Genomic DNA, 22,091 nt, shown 5'->3' on the forward strand with positions numbered 1-22,091 from the left:
CAGTTTAATTAGTGAGGCTGTTCATATAACTCCAGTGCACAGAGCCAAGAGCAGAAGTCATTATACGTCATCTTCTTTCTGCAAACTGTTGAGTGATTCGTCAAATCAAGTAAAATCAACAGATATGTCTGTGTAAGGTGCCTTATTGGATTCTGTGGAGAATATACAAATGCACCCCACTCCTGTTCCTCAGGAAATTCACAGTCTAGCTTAACAGCACTGGACAGTTTTTTTAAAAAAAGATTAAATATATAATATAGAACTGTCAAATAGCTCAGTTCTCTGTGTAGTCTTACGATGGCGGCAGGGCAGGATTTATTTTAATTTTTATAAATAAAAAAACTGAGGTTCAGTAAAGTTGGGAGTTGGTTAGTCAGTTAGCTAGTGGTTAAGGTGAAATGGAACTTAGTCAATAGCACTGGATTTGGAGACCACACTTTGAGAAATACCAATATGACCATATGAAATTAAACTATTAGAAGAGTGGTCCAATTCTGTATCCAAGAAGTGACTCAGGCAAAGTGATTTGATCCCCAGAATGCTTCTCTTAGGGATGAGAGAGGCTGAGTGATTTGCTTAGAGTCATAACCCCAGCTGTGGAACGTGCTAACACCCATGTCTTTTGATGGGCAAGTTGCTAAAAGAATTCTGAATAGGGGTGGGAAAGTAGAAAGGAAACCTCCTTCACCATTTTTATTCCATACTTCCGTGTTCATTTTAGGCCTAGACGGTTATACTTCTAAAATAATGAACCAAAAGTTTTAATACACATCTGAAGATGTTTTATTGGCTAATAGGTAGGACTACTGACTTACATGTCATACCTCTTGGGTCCTTATTCCCTAATCCAAATCTACTTTTTCTGGTTCCCCTGTTGTTTGATCGCCTGCTAAAGTTTTCCTCCTTAGGAGGAGTCAGTGATTTTTTCTAAGCTCACGGCTTTTATAGATTTCATGGTCATTTTCCAGTTAGTTAGTTACTACTTGCTTCGTTATGAAAAGCCATTGGACATTTATTGACACCTGTTGATACAGTGTGCTAAGATCCTAGTGCATCTGGAATAAGAGGGATGAGAGCAGACCCTACTCTCAGAAGATAGGGCCAGGCCATGGAGCAGTGAGTAAAGATGGCACAAGCCCACAGGTGTTCCAGGAGGCGAGGCCAGAAGTTAGGTGAGCTTCGTCTGAGGATGATCAGGCATGAGAATGATCTGGTAGGATCAAGTTTGTATGTTACAAAGGTCATACTAGCTAGAGTGTTAAGGATGGACTTGAGGGACGAGATCAGTGGGAAACAGTAAGGAATACATGTAAGGAAAGGTGAGGACCAGACCCACTATTGTGGGGGCTTCGCAAGTATAGGAAGGGTATGAAAACAAAACAAAAAAAATGACAAAACTTAACTGCGGGAGGCAGAAGACTTGAATGGAGAACCACAGCATGTGTAGAAAGGAAAGACTTAGTGTTGTAAAAGTATATAATTTTAGTTACGTGAGATTTGTTAAAAATAAATTTCAACTGCGAGTTACAGAACACTCCGTGAACAACAAAATGGCTGTAAGGAAGGGCATTATTGTTGATGTAACGCCAAGGCCAGAGGTGGACAGCTCCAAAGTGGATTAGCTATTCAGTGATGTCATCAAAGATCCAGACTCTTTTTCCTCATTACTCTCTGGCATTTTTTTTTTTAAAATTTTTATATATATTTTATTGATTTTTTTACAGAGTGAAGGGAGAGGGATAGAGAGTTAGAAACATCGATGAGAGAGATATCGATCAGCTGCCTCCTGCACACCCCCTACTGGATATGTGCCCGCAACCAAGGTACATGCCCTTGACCAGAATCGAACCTGGGACCCTTGAGTCCGCAGGCCGACGCTCTATCCACTGAGCCAAACCAGTTAGGGCTTTCTGGCATTTTATATGTGCAGAGCTCTCTTCCTTTCTGTTTCAAGATGGTTCTACTGCAAGTTCATGCCCTCAAGCAGTAGCATTTAGTATAAGATTTGCGGAGAGAGGAGGAAGTTCACCAGAGAGTTTTATACTATGATCCTCTTGTAAAAGAAAGAATTACCAGAACTCGATAGCAGACGTACATCCTCCCCTACATCTCATTTGCCAGGACGGGGTCTCATGTCCATCCCTACATCAATTCCTAGCAAATGGGAATGTGATTGCCTTGGATCAGTCCTTCATAGCTGACAACCAATAAGGTCTACTCTAGTAGGAAAATGATAATATGTTCCATGCTATGGAAAACCAACTTCTCTAATACATTACCTCATTTGGAGAGAAGGGAAGTATGTAGTGAGAGGAACATTCTCAAAAGAGGGAATTGAGAGGGAGAACAGGGAAAGATGAGAAGATATTTCTACCAAATACAGCCATTATAAAGCATAATATTTTGTTGTTTTGTTTGTTTTTATTCGTTGTATTTTACTGTTGACAGTACTACAAATGTCCCCCAGTTTTCCCCCCTTTACCCACCTCCTAGCCCCTGCCACACTCGAGGACTTAACACTATTGTCTGTATCCATTGGTTATGCACGTATGTATATGAGGTCTTTATCTCTGCCAGTCTCCCCCGCTCACTCTGAGATTTGTCAGTCTGTTCCATGCCTCTGGACCTATTTTGTTCGTCAGTTTATTATATTCACTAGATTCCACTTATAATTGGGATCATGTGATATTTGTCTTTCTCCAACTGGCTTATGTCATTCGGTATAATACTTTCCAGGTTCATCCATGCTGTCCCAATGTTTTTAAAATTTTATATTATAAAGAATATGTGTTGAAATGGAGAAATATCCATGGTATATTGTTAAATGATTTTTAAGGATTGTAAAACAATGTTTATAGAACAAAAACTATTTGAGTCATTAGCCAACAACCTAGGCACCTTACACTTTGTACTAGAGGCCCAGTGCACAAAATTTGTGCAGGCAGGGGGGTTGTCCCTCAGCCCAGCCTGTACCCTCTCCAATCTGGGATCCCCTCTCACAATCCAGGACTGCTGGCTCCCAACTGCTTGCCTGCCTGCCTTCCTGATTACCCCTAACCACGTCTGCCTGCCAGCCTGATCACTCCCTAACCACTCCGCTGCCAGCCTGTTTGCCCCCAACTTCCCTCCTCTGCTGGCCTGGTCACTCCTAACTGCCCACCCTTGCAGGCCTGGTCCTTTTCAACTGCCCTCCCTTGCAGGCCGGGTGCCTCCCAACTGCCCTCTCCTGCTGGCCATCTTGTGTCCACATGGGGGCAGGATCTTTGACCACATGGGGGCAGCTATATTGTGTGTTGCAGTGATGATCAATCTGCATAGTACTCTTTTATTAGATAGGATAGAGGCCTGGTGCATGGGTGGGGGCCAGCTGGTTTGCCCTGAAGGATGTCCTGATCAGGGTAGGGTTCCCTTGGGGCATGGGGCAGCCTGAGCGAGGGGCCTGTGGTGGTTTGCAGGCCGGCCACGCCCCCTGGCAACCCAAGCGGAGGCCCTGGTATCTGGAATTTATTTTCCTTCTACAATTGAAACTTTGTAGCCTGGAGCGGAGCCAAGCCTGGGACTCCCTCCGCGGCCGGCAGCCATTTGTGTTGGGGTTATAATTGAAACTTTGTAGCCTTAAGCAGGTGAGCCCGGCCAGGGTATGCAGAAAGCTTTGCTTCCCCTGTTGCCGGGAGCAACCCTGGCCTGCTCTCTCAAGCTCCATTCTGCTGCCCTTTGTTTGAATTTGTTTACCTTCTATAATTGAAACTTTGTAGCTTGAGTGGAGGCTTAGGCCTGGCAACGGCTGGCGGAAAGCTTGGCTTCCTCTGTTACCTAGGAAACCTTGCTCTCTGTGGCTGTAGCCATCTTGGTTGGGTTAATTTGCATACTCACTCTGATTGGATGGTGGGTATGGCTTGTGGGTGTGTTGGAGGTATGGTCAATTTGCATATTTGTCTATTATTAGGTAGGGGTATTCTTATTTATACAATGGTGATTGTTATATTTTTCTCCCAAGAATTTATAATTAACATTGCATATTTGTAGTTTCAGTTCCTGATGACTTTCCACTGTGGGTTAATAATAGCCATCTTGATGAGGTAATGCTTTCTGCTTTCAGACTGTCCATTTAGTCATTACATTGTTCCTCAAACACCAACATTTCCAGGATTGGTGAAAATTAATTGTTCTTATTTCTAGTTATTTGAGACAGGTTCTTTACTTACTCAGCATTATCATTACTTTCAGGAGTGAATTATTTTCATTCTCTCTTCAGAATACATATTTTTATTAATAAAATCTATATACAAAGCCACTTTTATTATGCTTTTATCTAGTTGCCAGGAGCAGTAAAAATAGAAAGCCAGCACTTGCAATTAGAGGCCTTGCATTTGTTTCTGCTGAAGAGTCCCAAGGCGATGTGTCCCCTTGCTCAGTTATCTGCTTCCCCTGCCTCTGCCACTCCTCCCAGTGCCAGCGCCCCCCCCCACCCCCACACACACACACACACACACTCTGCTGAAGTAACTGGTTATAGGACACAGCTTGACTGCTCTTCTTTGGAAAGAGCTCACAAGTGTCTCTTGTAGCTTGTCTCCAGGTTCTTCCATTTATTGCTTGCTTTGAATTCACCAAAAACTACAACTTTCCAAGTGATCTGAAGTTTTAAAGAACTTGCTTTAACCATCCTTTGGCTTTGTCAGGGTTTGTTTTGCCCTTCGTGATTTTGGAGAAGGCATTCTTCGGGTGCTCCTGAGGACTGAAATGAGAAAGGAGGGAAACTGCTTATGTGGCAGTTTCTGCAACCCGTTGTTGCCGTTGGTGAATTGACCAGTGTAGGCATAAGGACCCCTGCCAAGTTCTGACCTAGAGTAAAAGGTGCATGTGCAGTCACCTTGCCGCTGCGACTTAGCATCTCCCTGAGTACACAGGTGGATGGAGTGAGCGTAAGAGCCTGCCTCACTGGCTGTCCAGGACCTAACCAAGGCTTTGTTATTCTCTACTTCATTGCCCGTGTAGTAATACTGTACCATATTTTATGGGAGAACTGGGATTCTTGAAAGATCCTGGGATTAGATCTACCAGTTCCACTTGTGGGTACATAGATCCAAAAGAATTGAAAGCAGGGTCGCAAAGACATACTTGTACGCCCATGTTCATAGCAGCATTATTTAGAATAGCCAAAAGGCAGAAGCAACCCAAGTATCCATCAACAGCTGATGAATGGATAAGCAAAATGTGGTACATTCACACAATCGAGTATTACTGAGTATTACTTCCTTAAAAAGGAAGGACATTCTGATGTATGCTACACAGGGATGAACCTTGAAGATGTTACGCTAAGTGTAATAAGCCAGTCACAAAAATACAGGATGGTTGCACTTACATGAGGTATCTAGAGCAGTCAAATTCATAAGGACTGACAGCAGAAGGGTGGTTGCCAGAGTCTGGGCAGGAAGAGAGAGATGGGGAGATATTTAATGGGTATAGGATTTCAGTTCTGATAGATGGAAAAGTTCTAAAGGCTGGTTGCACAACAGTGTGAATATACTTAGTACTAAACTGTGCACTTAAAGTGGTTAAGATGGTAAATTTTAAGTGTATTTGATTTTGCAACTAAAAATTATATACATATTAGTTATCAGCAAAATTTAAAAAATGAAAAGATCCTGGGACTAGCCCTCATTATTGTCAGTAGTCCTCTACTTTCTCTATGACTTTATCATCACCTGTTACGTATAGGCTCCTGTGATCTTTCACTTCTCGTCCTGTAATCATAACCCTTACCAGAAGTCAGCATGTTCAGTATAAAAACCTTTGTTCTGTGGGATCTGTTTTAAACCCGAGACTCCTCTGATACCCTTCATAGGCAACAAAATAAATTGGAAACCTTCATAGTAAATCACTGTAAAGAGAATTCTGTCGAAACATGGAGACAAATTTGAAAAGACTGTGGTTTACACATTATGAGGAGGGGGGAAAATGATTACCTTTGTCTAAAAGTTGTATGTGTCTTATTTTAAATTATTAAATAGATAAACTACTCATGTATATTTTTGTGGCTAAAACTGTAAGGATGTGAATATGGCACTTTGATTAACTAGATGTATCCAAAAATACGGAATTATCTATTGAGAGCTGTCATTTCTATGACTTACTGTGTGGAATAAATTGAGTGTTTTTAGTATATTATGGACCTATTTATCCTATTTTGTAGTTGGGAAAAGACCCAGCGATAAAACTTTTTTCTTTTAGAAAAGTTTTCAGTTTGTTTGTTTTGATTTTAAAGAAATGAGAGGGTTAGAGTTCTAGAACACCTAAAAAAAAATTAAGAGGCTTTAAAAGATTTCAGACTGAAGTCCAGAGTCCTTTAGGGGAGTTGCCAAGGACAAAAACACCATCTAAAGTCACTGGAAGTCAGACTTCATTCCATGATGCAGTCCTGTTGAAACATGCTTTCCCGTCTTGCGTTTCAGAAAGATACCTAGTCAGGCCCCGAGTGACTGTTTATCATAAGGAAGGCTAGGTATTCAAACCTTTTCTTCCAGGACTGTGCGCTGTAACATAAAAAGGCTTAACCTATGTGTAACTTAAAGAGCCTTAATTGGCAGTATCTCCGCATTGTGTCCCTAAGATTACTGTGAAATATTTGAGCCTGGTATAACACAGATTAATTTAGATTAAAATCTTGAGGAGCTAATTTAAAAGTGCGTCTCATGATACTGTAAGTCGAGATAGAACAGATAATAAATGTGAGTAGAGAATCCTTTGAAATGTCTTTGATCGGAGCACTGCTCGTGATTCTGAAGGAAAGGTGTTTTTTCATACCTTGTGTCGTGTTACGACTTACCCATTCATGCCATCCTCAGAAATTGGGACCATGTCTTGTGACCAGAATTCCTGAGATAGTTGAGTGCATGTTTCTTTTGAGAGTAGGTATTCCAGTGAGTGATGGTTAAGGTTGGGGGGGGGGGGTTCCCCCAATCATACTTATTACAGGTCCATTGTGTCCATCAACTTACCTCACAATTAAATTACTGAAGGTAATGAGATTTTTGGCAAGATTTTTTTTTTAATCGTTAATTCAAAGCTCACTAGTTCAAAAGTCTTCTTGTAGCTAGATATTAAACTAGTAGGTTTAAAAGAAAACCCTGTTTGCTAACAACAACAAAAAATCTGAAGAATGGTAATTCTTGTGTAGAACTAACTTTTCCTATATTTATAGGCATCACTTACATGGAATCAATTTCTAGTGCAATCATGTGGATTCACACTGTTTAACCCGTGCTTAGATGGGATGTTAAGTCATTTTCATCTATGTTCCCCTTTAAACAAAGGAAAGCTAGACTCTTAGCACAGGTTCCAAAATAACACAACTAAAAACAAATAATGATTATGGTATATCGCAGGGTGGAAAACCATGCAGCCGTTAAAAATCATATTGTATAAAAAACGTTTCTGTAGAAGTTTTGTTGTAGTGGCAAAATATTTACAATGAATTATTAAATTTTTTAAAAGAACCACAAAATAATATATATAGAATAATAACCATTTTTATTTATAAACATATTTAACATACTATGACACAAATGTATAATATTTATATAAGTTATATTATGATTATAGTACTTATATAAATTATAATAATATAACCATATATTCTTTTTATACCTACATGTGATTTTTAAAACACAGACAAGAAAGACACAAAAATTATTTAAGAGTGAAGATTTCTCTGTTCTCTAAGGGGTAGGATTTTGAGTGATTTTTGTCCTTCCTATGGAATTTTTAAAATTTCATAATTTACTGCATTAAGCATACACCAATTTTATAACTTTAAAAAACATATAGTATGTGCTATATAAATAAAGGCACAAATAAAAGCAGTGCACATTTATTTACTCTGTAGTTCAGGCTTTCTATAAAGTTAGATGAGCCTTATGATTAATTAATTAGTTCAGAGTTTTAAATTTTTGTTCTGCGAATTTGCTGCTTATGGTTTGGACAGTGAAATCGGAGCCAAGCAGATTTATTCTTTGTGCCATTTTAAATGGTTGGTACTTGGTGTACAAGAAGCTAAAAATGATGAGTCAACATAACATTACTTTAGGTTAGTCATGCTATTTAAAATTTAGTGCTTACAAGTGTGTGCATATGTTTTCAATAAAGACTTATTTGCCACAGCGGAAGAGTACTTTCCTTAACATTTTGTGTTCATTTTCACACTCATGTTTATTCATCGTTGTTTGGCCTATAGTGGTTCTTAAGTCTCGAAGGACTGAGTTATATGTGGACAGTACAGTCTTCTCCAGAGTTTTCAGCTTTGGAGATTCAGAAGATAGTAGGTCCCCCCTTATCCACAGTGGTTGCCTGAAACCACAATAGTACCAAACCCTATACAGACTATGTTTTTTCCTGTACTTACATGCCTGTGATAAAGTTTGACCTATAAATTAGGCACTGTAAAAGGTTAACAATAACTAGTAAAGTAGAACAGTTATAGCATTATACTGTAGTAAACGTTATGAGAATGTGCTCACTCTCTCCCCCTTCCCCTCTTAGCCCCAACCCATCTCTCTCTCTCTCTCTCTCTCTCTCTCTCTCTCTCTCTCTCTCTCTCTCTCTCTCTCTGTCAAAATACCTGTTAACCAGTCTAACGACTGAGAGGGCTGTCAAGTGACTAACAACCGGGTAGTGTATTCAGCGTGGACACACTGGACAAAGGGGTGACCCATGTTCCAGGTGGGACAGAGCGGGACAGCACAGATTTCATCACACTACTCAGAAGAGCATTTAGAACAATTTAGTACGAATTGTTTATTTATAGAATTTCCCGTTTAATTTTTTTTTGGGGGGGGTGGTCTGGAAACTTTTTGTCTATTTTTAATTTTTTTTATTTTATTGTTGAAAGTATTACAAATAGTAGTACATATGTCTCCTTTTTTCCCCCATTGATAATTTTTTTAGGACCCTAGTTAGCTGTGGGTCATTGAAACAGTGGGGAGTGAAACTGCGGGTAAGCGGGGACGACCGTCCCCACCCAGGTGGCTCTCAAGAAGATCCCAGTTCACCGGTGTCATTGCATACCCACCCTTAGCCCTGTGTGCACTGACCTTGTAGCGCTGACCGCATTGTCCTGTGGTGGTTCGTGACTCTGTCTCCCCCAGGAAACAAGACATTTTAATAATTATCATAGATAAACGATATCTGTGCCAGAAACGTCATAACCCCTTTGCATACATTGCTTCATTTAAACCTCATAATAGTATGAAAAGGAAGCACTGTTTTCTCCATGATATAAATGGAAAAGCTAAGGCTTCCATTGTAAACAAGCTGGGATGTGAAAACAGAACCCCCCTCTCTAAAGGAAGAACTCGTACCTTAAACCAGTAACCAGATACGCTGTTCTCCGCGAGGGGCTTAGTGGTCCGGCTGCTGATTAAGCGTGTGTCCTCACACCACGTCACCCCACAGCCGTAAAGCCCGGGGTGCTGCCTAATCATTTTCCTAACCTTCATATGAACAAGATAAAGTCTGTCCTCCCTTGTATACACCATTCTCACAATATTTTGAGAGGTAGATCAGTCTTATTAACCCCAGATTTCAGAGTATCATATCACGGCCAAATTTTAAATTCCTACTTCCAGACACTCTGAGTTTTAAGTGTTGTATCTAATTTTATCAGTTCTAAAATTAGAAAGAGATTTATTTTATTGGTTTATTTTCTGAATGCCCCCCTGCTTTATGCTGGTTAATAAGTATGGCAATAACAGCTACCATGTTTTGAATGCTTGCTACTATGCTTAGTGCTTTACACACAGTGATCCTACAAAATAGATTTTGGTACTTTGCCATTTTACAGATAGGAAAACTGAGGCTCAGCGAGGTTAAATGGCTTACCTGGTTTTACCTACTACCCCTTCCATCATTGATCTGATAAAGGAGTGCATTAGGAATTTGAATTCACTTTTTCTGGACTTTTTGAATCAAAACTGTCTCTTGCTAGTGGTATGACTTTGGGCTAATTACATACATCTACTGTGTATCACTTTCTTGACTTGTAAAATGGGGTGATGATATTATATACCTTAATGTTATGGTATGGATTGAGTGAGCTACTAAGTAGAAGGTACTCAGAACAGTGCTTGACACAGTGTCAGCTTAATATGTGGTGCTATAAAATAACAATTACTATTATTATTATTCACTGGATTTTAACTATTGAGATCAAATACTAAACCATATAGAAGTACACGAAGTAAAAAATATTCCCCTCTCTCCACCACCTCCCAGTTCCTCTCCCCGGCATTAACCACTGACACCAGTTTGGTATATGTTCTTCCAGAATATTTCCTATGCCATCTGAAACTATTTTTAAATTGTCCTTTCATTAATGAAGTAAAGCTCCAGAATAGACATGTTCGTAGTGGTCTTGAGAATGGGAGAGTAGAGAGGTAGGAAGGGAGACGGGTTCATTCATTCAGCAAATGTTTCTCAGATGCTTTCTGTGTGCCGAGCACTCCGCTGAGCGCCGAGGGCTTGGCCTGTTGCGCTTCTGTTCTGACTGTGTGTGGATTTTCTCTCTCGGTCTTACTTAGGACATGATGTTTCAGCTTCTCCGAGGCCTGGACTTCCTTCATTCTCACCGAGTCGTGCATCGTGATCTAAAACCACAGAACATCCTGGTGACCAGCAGTGGACAAATAAAACTGGCTGACTTCGGCCTTGCCCGCATCTACAGTTTTCAGATGGCCCTGACCTCAGTGGTGAGTGAGAAAGTGCTCTTCTCTCACGAAGCTCCGTTTTTCCTCTTTCGAATGGTAAACGTTCCCTGCCCCAATGTTGTTATTGCCAGCGGTCGGCTGGTAGGCAAAGCCTCTGCACTTGGTTCTGTAGCGGTGGGGAGGAGGGAAGCGGTGGGGAGGAGGGAAGCCTTCTGCTCTCCGCTACAGACACCTCTGGGCCGGGCTCGCTGTGGACAGGACCCGGTGCAGAAATAGCTTGTTGCATCTTAGTCGCTAGAAAGGAATCAGTTACAGATTCCCAAACGCTGTCTGCCGTAACACTCTTTTCAGAGCTGCGTGTATATATAATGTCAGGGGAAGCACAGCCCCGGGGGGAGGGGGGGGGGGGAGAAGAGAGCACCAGGAACCTTGCCCTGTCTGCAGCATCCTGGTGGGAGGAGCAGCCGGGGTGCCTGCACAGGTGTGTGAGAGCACTCCTATGAAGCTCTGCTGTCAACTGGGCAAAAAAAAAATTAAATTAAATGTGCGTTGAACTTGGATGGCCCATAAACAAGTAGCACCACCCTGCCGGGCAGAGGCTCGCCCAGGCCCAAAGAGAAAGGGCTCTGTTTTGGCAAAGAATTACAGTTATGATATCCTGTTCTACGTCCCATTCAGGCCCCAAAAAACAAAACAGCTATTGACTTGGGTGTAGCTTCTATTTCTCCTTCTAGTTCATTGTTTCTGAGATGAATTTTTATGAACTTCTGCACCCCAAAGATAAAACGTGGAGCCTAGACGTAGGCACTGATAACCCTTCTCTTTGAAAAGCCTGCTTTACCGACAGTGAATTCATGCACAGGTTAAAAAAAAAAAAAAAAGCAAGGCATGCCCCTTTGCTGTGCTACTGATCAGGGGCATAGGGTGGATGTGGAGAATCCCTTTGATTCTACGATGACTATAGGAATGGCCCTCAAAGCATTAGATTAAGCCTTAAGACAAAGAATCCTCTTGGGTAAATATGTCATTTTTCACATATAATCCAGCTTTCTTATGTTTTATTTTCACTGATTTCTGCCTTACCATGATTCAAGTACAGTTGACAAAGAGTATTATATTAGTTTCTGGTGTGCAGCATAGTGATTAGACATTTCTATAACTTATGAAGTTACCCCTCCCCCCGTATGTCTGGTACCCACTGAACACCATACATATGGGAGGGAGATTGGGGGATGGGTGGAAAAGGGGGCGGGATTAATACATACAAGTTGCTAGTTGTCAAAGCAGTCTCAGGATGTAACGTACAGCACAGGGAACATACAGTGCCCTTCATGTTTAGCATCTGTAGCCTCGAAGTGGTTCTCCATCAGGGGCAGCGCCGTCCCGGGTGTGGAGCGTCGTTGAGAAATGTATGACCATGTCTCGTGATCACAGTGACTTGGGGGATGGAAGCGGCTACGAGGAGGCTGATCTTCTGCACAACAAAAATGGTTTCCCCACATCCCATTAATGCCTCAGCTGAGAAGGAGAAAATTGGCGGGGGCGGGGGGGTAGAAATTCTCTGAGAGAGATAACTTGCCTTAGGAAGACGTTCAGTTTACAAAAGTGTTCTGCTTCCCCACCCCTGGAATAGGGGTACTACCACCTGCACATGTGAGGTCACATACTTTTCCCAGCACGACATCCTTTAGCAAGCATGTCAGACTCCCGTTTACACGAGGCGTGTGGCCCACCAGCCGAGAGTTTAACATACTTTACTTAGAGCATCCGAATTTTGACAGGGGATTCCTTGGAAATGTGTCCCCATTATTATTGAAAGATACACGGTACTTGTTTCCTCTCTGTCCAGCATGCACCATCGTTTCTGAGAAGACAAGGCACAGGATGGTGTTTAAAGGATACGCCTCAGTTTTGGGCTGGGTCAGGCAAGCCTTTTATTCTTATATAATCACACCAGAAAGGGCCGAGTCTGTGTGTTTCCCAGTGGGAAGGGTGAGGTAGGCTGCAGGCTTCCCCAGGAAGTACTTGCGCATGTTGTAGCAGGACCCTGGGGAGAAGCTTGAATAGGCTTGATGATCCGGACCGTCATCCCAGGAGCAGATGGGAGGAGCTGGTCTCCTTGAGGACATTAATTGAGGGAAGAATGAGCCATCACTGAGACACTTTGATTCCCCGAAGTGGGTACTAAAACCCACAAATAAAAACAGGAAACTCAATTGGTTTTGCTTTTTTTCTTTTCTTATTAAATTTGAGGAATGGTAGCCCAGCTTGTGCATAACATCAATTAACATTCCATGCTTGCTGAAAGTTGATAGGTCCAGACAGGAAAATGCAGGCAAATTATTTCATAGAGAAAAGTGGGAAGGCAATCATAAATAACCTGATTTTTCAGTATCTGATTTGTACTGCTTACTCTGTATAAAGTAAAAAAAAAAAAAAAATAGACACTGGCAAAGACACTGGAACAAATACAGATTTTCCTTGAAAGTGATGCTTGGACTTTAATGGAAATAATAAAAGGTATGATTCCTGTAGGGTACTGCATTTCACATTTTCCCCATTGTTTTTTGTTTTTTATTTAAAGGGGAAAAAAATCCATTTAGCATAGTGATATATTGGTTCACATACACATGGTGACATATAAAGACTTGGAATCGCAATTTTCCAGACCAAACTGGTATTTATTTTTCCACTTCCTGAAAATACACATTTTTTCGTGGGTTATGTCATACAGGAACTGGGAATGGACTTAATCTGTGGAATGTTAAAGGCATTGCAAGTTAACTGATTCGAAACTGACGTTTTACTGCATGAGGAATGCTGATGTATTACCTTCCAAAGCCTGACGGGGATGTTCCCTCTGGTACCTCCTGCAGAACTTAATCCCTCCTTTCTCCCTCAGTGATTTCAGAGGGATGTCTTATTAATGTCTTTCTTGATACCGCTTCCTGTCTTGTTTGAAATTATTTGGGGGGAGGGTTAGTTATCGGGCTGTAAGCTCTTGAAGGAGTTAGCCTTTTGGGTAGTTATTAATTTAGGGCAATCACTAAGTCTGGACTGTAGTTGTTGCTGTGAGTGTATAATAGCATCCGTCCACATGATTTAACTTGTCTCCACCTGGTAAAGGAGGGTAAGTGGACACCTGTGGACACCTAACTATACTGGGCTGCCTCCAGCATGGCACTCAGGGGTGGGTAGGGGGTCTTGGGTCATTACTGCTCACATACAATCAGGCATGCACCATGTATACCCTACACAGTGCTCTTTATACCTATTGCTTAAAAGGTTGTAGAATTAAGATGTGGGTCACTACAATGTATGCCTTAGACATGACAGGAGGGCCCCCTGGCCTGGGTCTCATGCTTCAGAGGAGGCTGCCCTGGCCCTGCTTCAGCCATGCCTCCCTTCGTGGGGCATGAAACCCAGGATACCAAAGAGATATGCCACCTGGAGCCCGAGACACACCCTGCCACACTCAGGGCATTGGAATTCCCTGGCTGAATGGGAACTGCATGAGCAATCCTCAGGTTCTTCCTCCTAACAGCAGACTGCCTCCCCCCCACCCCACACCCCCACCCCCCGTGGGCTCACCTCAGCAGTTCGCAGGCAGGCGTAGGGGCAGAGTGAGGGTCTGTGAGCATCGGAGGCCCCGTGTGAGACAAGGAGCTGGGAATGTGAAGAGAAGTGGGGACCATCTCACTTAGCATGGGTTACTTTTTTTCAGAAAAGCTGCTCTGAAACCATGAAAATCAATTTTTTGGCCTGATTGAAAGAGTGCCTTTGTGGAAAACCAAGGAGGACAGGTTACAGGGAGGGCCTTCCCATGGCACATGAGTGATACGTAAAAAGTCACGACCGGTGCGGTTATATAACCTCGGTGGCAGAAATGGTTCAGGAATATATGCTTACCCAGTAGAATGACTATGAGACTACCTAAAGTTATATCTAGAGGCATTCTCATGTGAACATTTCTAAGTACTTCCCATGTCAAATGTGGTGTATGGTGCTACTTACTTTTATGTGTATAGACAAAAGGGAAATAGAGACCAACTACTCAGCCAGAAGTTTTAGCCATACCTGGCGGGGAGGGTGTCCGAGCACAGCCTGGACATCGCCAGCCACCCCATGATGACTGCTAGTGATGCAAGGTCTTTATTACTTTTTCCCCAAACTGAATCATAGCAGGCAGCGCCATACTGTTGCCACTGGATTTGGTGTTTTGGGAACTCCTTAGGAACCACCTCGCTGTGCAGGTGGGGAAACGGAGACTCCCACAGGCATTTCGTGACCAGGTTAAGTCTGAATTCACCAGATTGTAAATGGCTTGGAGAACCCGCCACCCCCACTTCTTCCCTCTTCTCGCCGCCGTAGGCTCCAATACTTCGCAGCATATCCAACTGTGTTCCATGGAACTCTCTGGTTCTACAAAGGGTGTCCAGCAGTTCCACAAATGTCCAACAGTCCACCTTTAAAAATAAATTGTAAGTCTTGCTGAAATTATAAGTTAAAAAAAAACAAACAACACAACTAGTTCATGCCGCATTTTGACACAGTGGTGAACCACCGAGGCATGAATTTGTGCCTCTTGTTGACCGATGGTTTATGTAGACTTCAGAATGAAACTTCTTCTGCCATCTTTGCACACAGTTGAATGTCCAGTCGATGTATCATTGCTTAGGAGAAATCAAGCGTTCCATATTTTTCCCATTGATTTTTTAAATTTTATTTAGAGTGGAAGGGAAGGGGGGAGAGAGAGACACATTGATTGGTTGCCTTCTGTATGCACCCCAACCGGGGCTGGGGATCGAGCCTGCCACCCTTCCGGTGCTCCAACCACTGAGCAACACTGGCCAGGGCTCAGAAACCTTTGGATGAACCTAAGGGAGGGAGTGAATGAAATGGAGCTGTGTCATTCAGCCCACAAATAATTATCGATCGCTTTCCATGCGTCAAGTAACCTGAGAGACCATAGTGAGACAAATGAATAAGGTCTTAGCTCTTACAGAACTTATCATCAAAAGGGGGACAGATCTTCATCAGATAGTCCCACAAAGAAATGTGTAGTTAGAAACAGAGATAACCGTAACGGACACAGTTCTGTGGGGCCATGTGACCCAGGAACCCTCATGGGCTGGGGGTCAAGGAAGCCCTCCCTGCCGAAACCGGTTTGGCTCAGTGGATAGAGCATCGGCCTGCGGACTCAAGGGTCCCAGGTTCGATCCCGGTCAGGGGCATGTGCCTTGGTTGCGGGCACATCCCCAGTAGGGGGTGTGCAAGAGGCAGCTGATCGATGTATCTCTCTCATCGATGTTTCTAACTCTCTATCCCTCTCTCTTCCTCTCTGTAAAAAATCAATAAAGTATATTTAAAAAAAAAAAAAAAAAGGGAAGCCCTCCCTGCTCACCCGGGCCAGTCTGCGGGATGCTCAGAGAGGTCTCCAGCACCCTCCTCCCCGAACCCACCTGGACGCAGGCCCCACGGACGTGTGCGTCACACAATCCCTGCTTATTTTCTGGGTCTGTGTTTGGAACCACTCATTGTACGGCACCCCGTTGGCACCGCCGCGTTGACAGAGTGAAACGGGACCAGAGATCGGAGAACAATGTCATCTTTTACAGGAGAAAATAAATTGTTTATGCTTGTTTCCTCTCCGTGCGTGTTGTATTTACTATGGAGACCTGGCAGGGTTTGTGCCTCAGCTTGGGCAGCCGAGTTGCTCCCACAGAAGCCTGCAAACGCTGCCAGTGCATGCTGAGTAAATCAAACCCAAGAGCATTACATGAGCATCATGGAAAAAACCCAAAGCCCTGTCGCCTCCGCACCTCAGGGGAAGGGCAGGACACACCTCTGCAGCCGGAAAGGCTCCTGTAACTCCCTCCCTGCTCACCGTCTCCTTGCCATGACACAACCAGGTCTGTTTTGTGAAAACTTCCAGTTGCCAGTACACATTTCATCGCTAACAATGGGGTGTTTGTGCCGGTTTCGTTTTCACTTTCGCCAGTGAGGGAAGTGGAACACAATGGGGCAGTGCACGGAGCTGGGAACAGGACACGTTTTCTTCAGGATTCCCAAGGCTGGGTACGTGGAAAATGCCGGAGCCAAAACAAACATGGAAACCCATCCAGATCCTCCGTTACGGATTCTCAGTGGTAATAAAACACATTTTCAGTCGCCATCTGATAGGTTAACTCTGCCTCCGCAGTGAAAGCAGACATTGATGGCCACTGGGAGAATGAATGTCTCCCGTGCGGGAAGATAATGTGTGCCATACTGTACAGAAGGCTGCTGCTGGGGGGAAGGTGCACGCGGGTGGGTATTTAATTGCACCAGGTATACTCGTGAAGTTAGTCAAATGACTGCTTTCCTTGTTGGTAAAGGATGGTTACTCGTTTGACTCACCCAATTCCAGCTCCTTCGTAAGTGGTCAGTGTGGCGAATTAGTTCTGGACGAAAAGAGTTTCCCTGTAATGCCTGGAGGATATTTCACTCGGAGAAAGGACAGGATGTTCTTTGCTTCCTCCCTATGTATGTGCGGCCAGCATGTCCCATCAGGGCGTGATGTAGACAGGGTCGCTCGCCGCCTGGTTTTTCTACCCCATCGTAGACACACCTTGTATGATGCCATTCAGAGCTCAGAAGCTTGAGGCCGCGTTGGAGCGAAAAGACCAGGCATCGTCTTACCATGCCAAATGCTTTAGAGAAGATTTGCAAGCAGCGGGTTTCTCAGAGATTCAGAAGATGGGGGGAAAAGGGGGGAGAAATGGTTTCCTCTTACGTTTAACATTCTTACGGGAACATGCCTTCCATGTTTGGTCAGGGGCTAGTCTAACAAACTGTATTTAATGAGATAATTCTAGATCCTCTAAATTTGCTTAACTCAAGTGTTGTGTTATGTTCAGTCAAAGGAGTATGAGGTCCTTGGGATTGTATGTAACAACAACGTTTCTGTGACTTGGATCTTGATGTCCTCTTGAGTTCTTTGGATAGCTGAGCTTCTCGGTTTTGCAGATATCACTACCTACTTCCTTGTAAGGAAGGAGAGGTGGCGATATCTTCGTTTTGCTTGGGCTTTGACAGTCTCAATAGTGTAAGTTCCTAGGTCAAGATACGTTATTGAAATTCTGTTGCATTGGACATATCCATTATTAATCACTCAAGCCAAATCTTCCACTATTTTACTGGTCCCCACAGTGCCTTCCTGGCACATGGTAGGCACTTGATAAATACCTGGTTGAATGAATGAAGTGAATCCTCATGATTCTCCGGTGCCTAAAGAATGAGTTGCTATCTCCATAGCGAGGCATGCAGAATCTCTTTTGTGCAGGGTAGCCCCAACCTACCCCTCTGTGCTCCCATTCCTATTCCCACCCAATGACCACCCCCATACACATAAACACACATTCCTTATCATGTAACACCATCACATTTCTCACTACTCTTTGAACTTCATTAAGTGCTTTCCCAACAACCTGCTTTCATAAATGAATCAATGAATAAATTTCCAACTCTGCATTTTCCATGTTGCTGCTGGGGCCATTGCGTCATCAGTTATAAGCATCTGAAGGTGTGTGTGTTTTTTTATTATTTGTTTTAGACGCAACTTTTAGCTCAATCTTCCCAATTACCTGCGTCACTCCCTGATAGTAACTTGAGCTTTGAGGGAGTAACATCTACACTTGGACTGTCTGCCTGGACAGCCACTCCTAACCTTCAGATCTCTGCTGTGCTTCATCCCTCCTTATCCAAGGTCACAAACCTTCCTACTCCTCCCCAACTTGTGCACTTGACATTTTCTGTATGGTGTGTTTTTTGTTCTTTGTGTGTTGCTTTTTTTTTTTTTAATGAAGATAATTTGGAGGAACCATAGTCTCACAGGAAAAGGTTGAAAATGTCTGTGTTATGATTTCTTTTATTCATTTTATTTAGTCCATTTGGGTCCTTAAGAAGATTAGGTACATGTCTTTGTTCATCTAAGCTAGAACTTTTTATGATTGCCTTGTAATACCGGGTTTTCTTTCCTATTTTATTGCTAATATTCCAAGCTTGTCTCTAAATGGTACTCTCTGGGCCGCTGAGCTATTCCTCTTGTTGTTTCTATGTTGTTTTCCTTTTCTCTAGGGATCGAAACGCAGGGTGAGTGGCATCGTGGCGCCCAGCATCTGTAAGGATATTGATGATTTGTAAATCCTCATAAATTTCAGCGTTAAACTTTGCAGTTGGCTCTGGAGGAATCATCTACCTTCAAGTCTCAGGGCAACATCCAAAAGAAAGACGGGGAACGTGTAGGGAGAATTTACTTTAGCACTGCTCCTATATTTACTTTGAAGGCTGGCAGAATCTAAAAGTGAGGCTGTAAATTGAACCGCTCAACCATAAGAACCCCAAAGTAAGGGAGAAAGATCGCTACTACTTCTAGATTTGGGTACTAATATAAAGTTACAAGATTTCTATTCTTCCACTGTCTTAAATTCTTTCTTTTTTTTCCCTAAAACTATTCTTGCCTTTCTTTTTCCCTACTTACATTTTGGTTAATTGGTTTTCAAACTTCATGGTGTTTTGAACTGTATGGAAGTTTTCTGAATGCTTGCTGGCATACTTCAGTTCGTATATTTCACGGCGATGTTGAATGCTATCTGCACCTTATGTAACTCTGGCTGATTTCAGCGAGGTGGGGACTGCACATGGTATCAGTTCTTGTGGGAAAATATGCTTCAGTGGCTTACTGGCACTGCTCTTGGAATGTGGCATTTAAAAGTACCTTTTTACAGTGGGAAAGAATTCTGTCAAGAATAAACAGTCTGACCTTGCTAAATGGGCCAAAGTCTGTCTGTAACCTAGTTCCAGAAAACGAGCTTCTACTAGTTTAAAAAAAAAAAAGCAGATTCGAGAAATTATAACTACAACTTTATAATTAATGGGGGAAGTTGCTATCAAGAATATGAAATGAACTCCAAAAATGATGGTCTTCACACATATACAGGAACATTTCTTTGCTTGACTATAAAATCTCCCTCCTCCAGACTGGATGAAAGATCAGGAGGACCAGTTAGTCAGAAAAGCAGATTTTTATTTTTTCCTGGGAAGGCAAGACTGGCTTATAGAAAGGAGCAGAGGGAGGAGCTACAGAGCATGGGCCAACCGTGGGAAACCTGCGGGCTTCGGGAGACGTGGGAGTAAAAATTGCCCATTGCCCACAGGTCTGTATATTCTGAGCTTTGGAGTGCAACAGTCTGTTCTTAACCTTTCTCCCCCCTTTTCCTTTCCCACCCACCCTAGACCCATCTCCACACTCCTGTGATCTTGCCACTTCAGACCTGTTTCCTCCTGTGTGAAACAACATGCCGTTAGATGTTGTGCCTCCGGGCCGTTAGACAGTGGGCCCTCCGCTTGGATCGCCTTTCCCCTTCTCAGCCTAACAAACTCCGACTCCTTATTCAAGACTCAGTGCACATGCCACCTCCTCCCGGAAATGGACCTGACTCTAGCTTCAAGCTTGGCACCTTCTCTTCCGTGTGCTTTTGATTTGCCTCCGATGTAGTAGCTATCATCTAATACATAATGAGAGACTGAATGAAGGCCGGAAAGGGAGGGGAGAGAAACTGGAGATAGTTAAATGTAGATCCAGAGGAAAGTAGGAAAACCACATCTGATATGAACTTGACCTTATGAAAAAAAAAAAAAAAGATAATATTCCTTTAGTCAAATAAGTGTCTTTGGTCATAAATCCCTTTGTATTACACTGTTGTTGTTAACGTAATGTAAATCCATGATCAGGACATAGTAGTCACTATTGGTGTCATTACTGCTATTTTTATTGCCAGTTGTATAAATATTGTATATAGTAATTTCTTTTAATACGATGAGCAATTCCATTAAAAATGGAACAGCTCCTGTAATGTAGAATCTATGTAAGACACCTTACTAGTAATTGTGTGAATCAGAAATTTTCTAGGCTTAATGTTTACCCTATTGTAAATGCACCTATCGTAAAATGGCTTTTTCATTTATAGACAGTCTTTTTCTAAAAGTAATGTCTTTTTATCAGGACTCACATGACAGATCTTTAGCTTCTTGGGCCTAAAAACCCAGCAACACGGCTGTGTTCTATCTAATTAGCCACCTGTCTTTCTGTTTCTCCTTTTTCATCCCCATAATCCAGCTTTTGCTGAAGTTGGCAAATTATATACCTTACATGTGGTCATTATATGACTAAACCCTAATGAGTGTTATGTAACGTCAACAGCCACAAAATACCATAATTTACTCTTTTCATTAGACAACAAGCACCTTCAGGGAAGAAACTGGGCATCACATACGTTAAGCTCACGAAAAATAGTAATTGGTCATGGTGATGTACTTTAAGATGTTTATGTCCACTATAAAACTAATGTATACTCATTATAGGCAAATTTGTGTGGTCTCGGTTTATCTCTCTTCTCCACTCTCTGGGTTCACCTTGTCCACGCTTTTCATCATGGATTTGTTTTCCCGTTTCCAAAGCCGGAAAGGCACAGCGGGGCTTGAAAGGAAGATGTAAAGAAGTGAAGGTGTGGCGTGCGTTTTCTGCCCTTTGTTCGCGTGTTCTCTTCCGGGGCCGCTCTTCCCTCACCACTCCTAGGGAATGACAGGCATTGAAATTAGGTATTGGACGCAATTGCAATGAGTCTCGAGTTGAAGGATTTTTTTAAAAAAACTAATTAAAAATTTCACCAGCACCACCATGTGCTCCCCAACCCCAAGTATCATACACTAGATAATGGCCATTTCTCTTAAAAGAACACTTGCTTTCTTGAGGCCCGATGTGGTTACATTGAAAGCGTTTGGGGAGATAGGCTTTAACACAGTATGTGACCGGCGTTCTTTCTAATAGTGAGTTTGTTTATCGTGTGTGTGTGTGTGTGTGTGAGTGTGTGTGTGTGTGTGTGTGTGTGTGTGTGTGTGTTGTCTATATCTCATCAGGTATTGGTGAATAAATAGTTCACACCCTCCCAAGAGAATATGTCCTTTATTTTCTTTAAACAGTGACTCCATTGATTCTGTTTTAAAATTTCTTCCCTTGGTTCTCTCTTCCTTCTTGGCAACATGGTTTTTGAGGTCTTGAATTGACTCAAGTGTTCCTGGAATATTCCTTTTTCTCTTCTATCATTTCCAACTAAAGGCAAAGATATTTTCCCCCCAATAATCTTTTTTCCAAGAGGTACTATAGCACAGCACCTTGGTTAGGGGGACACGTGCTGGACCCAGACCTTTTTTAAAAAAATATATTTTATGATTTTTTTACAGAGAGGAAGGGAGAAGGATAGAGAGTTAGGAACATCGATGAGAGAGAAACATCGTTCAGCTGCCTCCTGCACACTCCCTACTGGGGATGTGCCCGCAACCAAGGTA

At 42.6% G+C, this 22,091-nt stretch overlaps 1 protein-coding gene across 5 annotated transcripts in view; it reads left to right on the forward strand.

Moving 5' to 3' along the window:
• Nucleotides 1-22,091, forward strand: part of CDK6 (cyclin dependent kinase 6) — a 211,513-nt gene that overhangs the window by 98,333 nt on the left and 91,089 nt on the right. For all 5 annotated transcript variants that reach the window (XM_008149113.3, XM_054726288.1, XM_054726284.1 and 2 more), the window contains exon 4: nt 10,578-10,745. In XM_008149113.3, the coding sequence (XP_008147335.2) occupies nt 10,578-10,745 (168 nt within the window). The remainder of the gene's footprint in view (nt 1-10,577; nt 10,746-22,091) is intronic.

The sequence above is a fragment of the Eptesicus fuscus genome, chromosome 14 (genome assembly GCF_027574615.1).
Source record: "Eptesicus fuscus isolate TK198812 chromosome 14, DD_ASM_mEF_20220401, whole genome shotgun sequence".
Lineage (NCBI taxonomy): Eukaryota > Metazoa > Chordata > Mammalia > Chiroptera > Vespertilionidae > Eptesicus > Eptesicus fuscus.